The 6,411-nt window shown below is 33.5% G+C and overlaps 1 protein-coding gene across 1 annotated transcript; it reads left to right on the top strand.

Moving 5' to 3' along the window:
• Positions 1 to 4,431: 4,431 nt before the first annotated feature.
• On the top strand, positions 4,432 to 5,639 carry LOC149230241 (serine carboxypeptidase-like 45). Its single transcript, XM_089381244.1, has 4 exons — positions 4,432 to 4,682; positions 4,779 to 4,871; positions 4,990 to 5,057; positions 5,496 to 5,639. The coding sequence occupies exons 1-4, from the start codon at positions 4,544 to 4,546 to the stop codon at positions 5,637 to 5,639; spliced, it is 444 nt and encodes a 147-aa protein (XP_089237370.1). The 5' UTR covers positions 4,432 to 4,543.
• Positions 5,640 to 6,411: the final 772 nt, after the last annotated feature.

The following is a 6,411-nucleotide window of genomic DNA, read 5'->3' as shown; positions in this document are numbered from 1 at the left end:
TCTAGTGGGTCATGAGCCAAGTAAGCATCCTAGGGTCGTGTCATACTAATGTAGTGGAATTTTTCTCATGAGGGCTCGAGCAGAGAGGCTCGAGACTCTAGATATCTCAATGTTGCCACCAAAAGAGAGCTGAAGTTTATCTGTGAAGGGTAATAAGGCCCTTTGGGTTCATTTAGGACTGAACTACACAGACATATTGAGAGTAAGCAAAGAAACTGAGACAAATCTGCCCACATAATTCGCTTGTAATACCAAACTACACATAGGTCCACTCGAGGTGGTATCTAGGGAAATAAATGACATGCCAACAAATAATGAAAAAATTGGTGACTAAATCCAAGACAAGAGAAATATAGGTCATGAGACAACATCATAAATGGTGGGGGCCAAAGGAACCTAAAGCTACAAAGCCATAGACAATCACCTTATAGATGAAAAGTAGGATTTAATGAAGTATGGTCATTACTTAAAATTTCTCAAACATGAATATAATAGTAGTATGGATTCTTTTTAACTTATATTATTGTATTCCATGTAAATGGAAAAGTATATTTCATCCTTGAATTTGTATTTGAAAGGAACACAATTGTATAAGTTATTGGTAAAGGTATACATTTATTTATTTTTTTGGAATTGGTGAATTGGTAATTTCAGAGGATTATTCTGGGAAAGATTTTGGATCTAATCATAACCACTGTCATTATTCATTCTAGGCCAAGATCTAATTACAATGGTTGCCACTATTCATTCTAGACCAAGATCTAATCATAGTGGCTACCACTATCCATTCCAAACCAAGATCTAACAACAATGGCTACCATTATTCACCACAATATCGAGATATTCCAAGATCTAATCACAATGGTTGCCACTATTCACCTCAATATCACGATATTTCAATTTTGAGGATTATTTTGAGCCAGATTTAGGATTTTAGGATCTAATCACAACGACTGCCACTATTTGTTCAAGGCCACAATGGTTGCCATTATTCACCTCAATATCAAGATATTCCAATTTTCCTACTCCTTGGGGTTTATAGGAATTACTTGTCATGATTTTCAACATATTCAAATTTTTTCCACATAGGCTAACATGTCTTTGGATAATAGAGCCCCGGTGGAGAGGGGATTAAACCCACTAGCAATCACTCAAACTATTATCCTTTGACTAGTTTAAAAATAACTTTAATTTATGCATGAATTCAATTTGAAAACCTTTGGTAAATGTTTTAATAAGGATACCATTTTATGTCCTCCCCATAAAATATTAAATAGGGATAATCATTTTATTTAATATTAATATATATAAATTATTATCAATATTTTAGGAAAATATATTGTTCCCTTATTATTATAGTTTTTGAAATTAGTAACTTGGTTATATATGTTATGTCCAAATTTGTATTTATGTAGATATAAGAAGAGGTCAACATAAACTAAATTGTGATAAAGAGCATAAATCAAATACAAACACAAATTATAATTATAATTATATCTATCTATCTATATATATATATATTAATTTTTTAATTTATTTTATTTTACTTTGATATTGATATATAACACCTTTATTTTGAAAATCCAATGTTTTACGCCGTAAGGCGTACCCTTTTGAAATCAACTCTCCTCTAAAAGTACGTGTACATTCATGGACCATTGATTTAAGTGTTAGACAATTAAAGTAATTTCAACCATTCGATTAATTAGACTGTTATTAAATTAGTTAAAATTATATTAAATTAGTTACAAGACGACCACCCTTTCTCGACACTACTTGCTGGGCACTATTACTTCCAGGTGCTTCGGCTCGACTGCCCTTGCTCGACAAGAGGAATGAATTCATATGTTCCAGGTAAGAAACTCAGTAACCCCAACTATTTGCGTTCTTGTTACCTCCCCCCGGATTCGACCCACTGACGTCCTCATGCGAGAGGGTTTCTGTAACGTTCTTGGAAATGTATTTTGCCAGGCCAGTGTTCCTCTCAGATTTATTCCAAGAAACTTCTGTCGGCCTAGTAGCAGGGTTTGCTTCCATCTGAAACCCTATACCTCCCTTTAGATGTGCCTCCCACGGGGATTTAGAGTGGCAATGATGACTGCCCGCGAGTTGAGGCCCTTTTAAATCTGGTCAATGTTGCATCCGCGGGCTTACCCACTTACCAATATCCAAAACTGAGTTTTTTTTTCTTTCCATATGAATACATTTTGTATTGACTGTCTATTTTGGATTCATGGTTTTTTTTGGCTTTGGCTGTAGGTGCCTTTACCGTGCGGTTTCCTCCACATATGAGTTCTTCAAGCTCTTTGCCCTAAAGAATGACACCTGTTTCTTCTCTCAAAAGCAATTAGCGCGATTTGTTGACTGATCTTTTGTTATGGATTTAGTGCGTGAATAATATTGAAGAACTCAAAAGATTTATGGCTTAGGGTTTGATTAATTGATGCAATATCAAGTTCAATGTGAGTACCTTGAATGACCCTCTCTTTGTGGGAAAATCATTGATTTCAGGAAGCCAAGAAGGCATTTGGCATTGTAAAGGGGATCTCAAATATCATGATAAATTTTTTAGTTGTTTTGGGTTATAGATGTTATTTTCTTCATGTTACTTGTGTTGAAATTCTTGTCCTGTTTTTCCCATTTCTGTAAGATTGTATTTTCAGTTTTGGTATAATATGTTGTGAAACGCAGGGTTTTTGAATTAAGAGAAAGTTGTAGAAATTGGTTTCAAAGATCAATTTAACCCGCTTACCACAAGGTTCAATGCTTGAAATCCAAGATTTAGTTTGCCTTGAAATTCATAATAATAGAAAAAAATTGAATGCCTTGAAATTGATAATAATGGAAAATAAAAAAATAAAAATTATTGCAAAATGCCTTGAAATTGATAATAATGGAAAATAAAAAAATAAAAATTATTGCAAAGAAAGTTTAGCATTTCAGTTTGCCTCACTCGTCTCATAACACAACCCACAAGACATTAAACATGCTTAAAACTTTTCAATAGTGTAACCAAAAAAAGACATTATGACTTCAATAACTTGAAAAAAAAACATTTGTTTTAAGGACTCCAAGGAAAAATAGTTGTTATCCTAAATACGTTTCTTTGTAGATTTTATTGATTTCTTGGAAGCCTCATAAAGATTGGATTTTGTTGGTCATATAAATTTTAAAATGTATTCTACCCGGCCAGTGTTCCTCCCAGATTTATTCCAAGAAACTCCTGAATCTTGTTGCCGATCTTAGGTATGGCTATATAACTCACAAATTCTGTGATGTTATCCCCTTCATCTCTCGGATCCCTATGAGATTGGAGTTTAGAGGCATTATTCAGGTCTGAAATCCTCTCTCGGGTATATTTGGTCTGTTATCTCGTAGTTGGTTGCATCCTCATGAATAACTTGTTAAAAAACGAGATTTGTAATTTTTTTTCCCTTTAAGTTGCAGCTGCTTCAATTTTCTTAATGGATTACTTAGAAGGATAAAAGATTATATATAATTTTTTGTAGGTCTTTTTGGAAAATTTCCCATTCATAACCATGACTTATTAGACTTGTATTAATCTTTGATTAAGATCGGCTTCAAGATGGGACTTGTAGACCAACATCATCTGAAGGCTTGCCAATGGAATTATTAAATACATGTTTCCTTTGACCCCCAAAGACCAATGATTTATACACCTGTTGTACCCATCCTCTAGATGTATTTCACTTAGGAAATTACCTCCTCTGTGGACATTTTGACTTCATAAAAGCCTGCTAATTTATAATTGTAAAAAAATTAAGTGTTTTCAATTTCTATTTTAATGGAGTTGTAAAGGGGGAGGCTAGGTGAGGGTTTTTCAATTATTGACACAGGTTTTTAAATTATTTTGCCAAACTGAAAGCATTGTTGGTCTTGAAAGCACATATGCAAACTTGCAATTGAACAGATAAGCTATAATTCAAGAAAAAACTACATATGGTGCTATAAATATATGTGGCTTTCTAAGGCACTCAAGTCCTCAAGTTTTAATCCTGAGAATTCAATGTCCATCCACTGAATCTCTCCTTTGGTCTCAATGTTTTAAATGCTGATTATTAATACATATTTAAAATTCATGTTCAATGTTCAAGAGGTACATGTACATTGAACAAAGAAGGAACATGTAATTTTACATAGCTGATGTATATCCATAGTATATATGTAGTCGGTAGAGAAATCCTTTAAGAGAATAGTACGTAAGCCCCTGGGCCTGGTTGTTCTTCATTCTATGTTGGGGCGCTATCCGAGAATGGTCCATTTCATCCCAGGGGAGGCAAATTGATTATGAATGAGTACAGCTGGAACAAAGGTATGGGTGCTAATATTTGATTTCTGGTACTTGTATGATATAAGCATCCTTCTTAATGCAATGATTACCAATAGTTCAGAAGAATGTACTGTTGTTGTTTTGAGGCTTCTGCGATTTGTACTATGCGTAGAATCTTCTTCTGGAATTATCACATCCATTATTTTTAAAATCGATGTTTCGAGCCATCCACCATGGCTCATTATTTTTAGAATGTACTATATTTCTCAGGCTACTGCCTGTTTGCTTTGTGTAGAAGAAAACATGCTTTATCTGGAGACTCCCACTAGAGTTGGATTTTCCTATTCTAACGATACATCATACTATTTGGGTGCAAATGATGCTAAAACAGGTATCAAATATCAGTGGCCAGATGTAAATTATATGATAAAACTTTCTACAATACCTTTGTATGTCACAGTAATCTGATTGTCTGATTTTCTTGCAGCAGAGGACAACTTGCTATTTCTCCATGGTTGGTTTGACAAGTTTCCAGAGTACAGGACCAGAGATCTGTATTTAACAGGGGAGAGCTATGCAGGTGAATTTATGCTTTAAGTTGAGATTTTTACTAAAACTGATAGCAGGGAAAGATGAAAACATTTATCTACTGTCATTCCCTTCATCTTCAAGCTGACTTGTATGAAGTTCTGAACCAGGTCACTATATTCCTCAGTGGGCAGAACTTATTGTTGAGGAGAAGATCTTCAATCTGAAGGGTATAGCGGTAAGTCTAATTCTACATTTGTGGAAAGCTTTTCAGCAATATCTTGTACAATTATTCTTTGAAAATGCATTTTTGGATTAACCAATTTGAGAGACAAAGTTTGTTGAGCTTTCTTTTGTCCTTCTCAGAAGATACTGACTTTCGTTTTTGTCTGTCTATGGTGATACTATAGCTATTTTCATTATTGTTGGTAAAGTAAGGGATCCAATTTAAATGGTTAAAAGGTGCTTTAAATTGTATTTTTTTGGAATATGTAAACCAACTATATTGTATGACAAGATTCTTCCAATATAAATAATGCATATAAAATTCTATACATAGAATCCCTACCAGTTGGTTTATAGTAAGTCTACAAAGGAAAACTGTCTTTGTCTTTTATTCTGCTGATGCATGAAGTCAAGATATGATCTGATTTAATATTTTTTTGTTGGGTTACAGATTGGCAACCCATTGCTTGATTTCTTCACAGATTTTAACGCAAGGGCGGAGTTCCTGTGGTCACATGGCCTTATTTCTGACTCCACATATAATATTATGAAAAATGGCTACAACTACACTTGCTATGTGGATGAGTATTACTGAGGCACTGTTTCTTCGAGGAGTTGGGACTGAAGGTTGTGGCCACCTTCAAAGTATTTAAGGGTAAAAATATTGTTAAAGAAGTGACAAGAGCAAGATTAAATGATCTGATACAAGCTATTGAGACTGTAAAATCAAGTTCATACATTTACAAATTGGTTGGCTTTTTTCATTTTCAGATTTTGTAAATTGATATCCTATCAATAAAGTGTTTTGTGTTTGAACATGAAATGATATTATTTCTCAAATTGAGATGGCATGTTGTCCTCAATTTATGCCTTATAGCGTTTCTTTTGCAACATCTGGTGCAAATGCTAGTTTAATAGACAATCAAAGGAAGAAACATGAAGTCTTCTTCATGGAAGGATTAAATGGTGGAGACACATTCGATATAACCAAATAAGATTACATATAAACCTTCACTTTAACACCAACAAATGTGCTTGTTCCATCTCCATACGGTGTGATAGAGACATTAATACAATCATGTCTTTGGAGTCAAATTTTCTCTTACTAGTCTCATTACACGAAGGATATTTTGGAAAGGAGAAAAATGAATCATGAGCTAAATTCTTTGTTCAAGATAGGAATTTAGAAATTGTACCAGAGGTTACAAAGAAAACATCGTAAGTGAATAACATATTTAAAAAGAGCATAAATGCAGACAGATGTGATATGTTATTATTTGAAAGTGAAATATCATCTATTTTAATCAAATCAACATATAAAACTTTATTAGTTTTATTTTAATCTAAATAATGCTCATGATCATTTA

Source organism: Pinus tabuliformis, chromosome J (genome assembly GCF_031772625.1).
Source record: "Pinus tabuliformis cultivar Carrire ecotype Pingquan chromosome J, CPIR1, whole genome shotgun sequence".
Classification (NCBI taxonomy): Eukaryota; Viridiplantae; Streptophyta; class Pinopsida; order Pinales; family Pinaceae; genus Pinus; species Pinus tabuliformis.
This window is presented reverse-complemented; position numbering and strand designations above follow the sequence as displayed.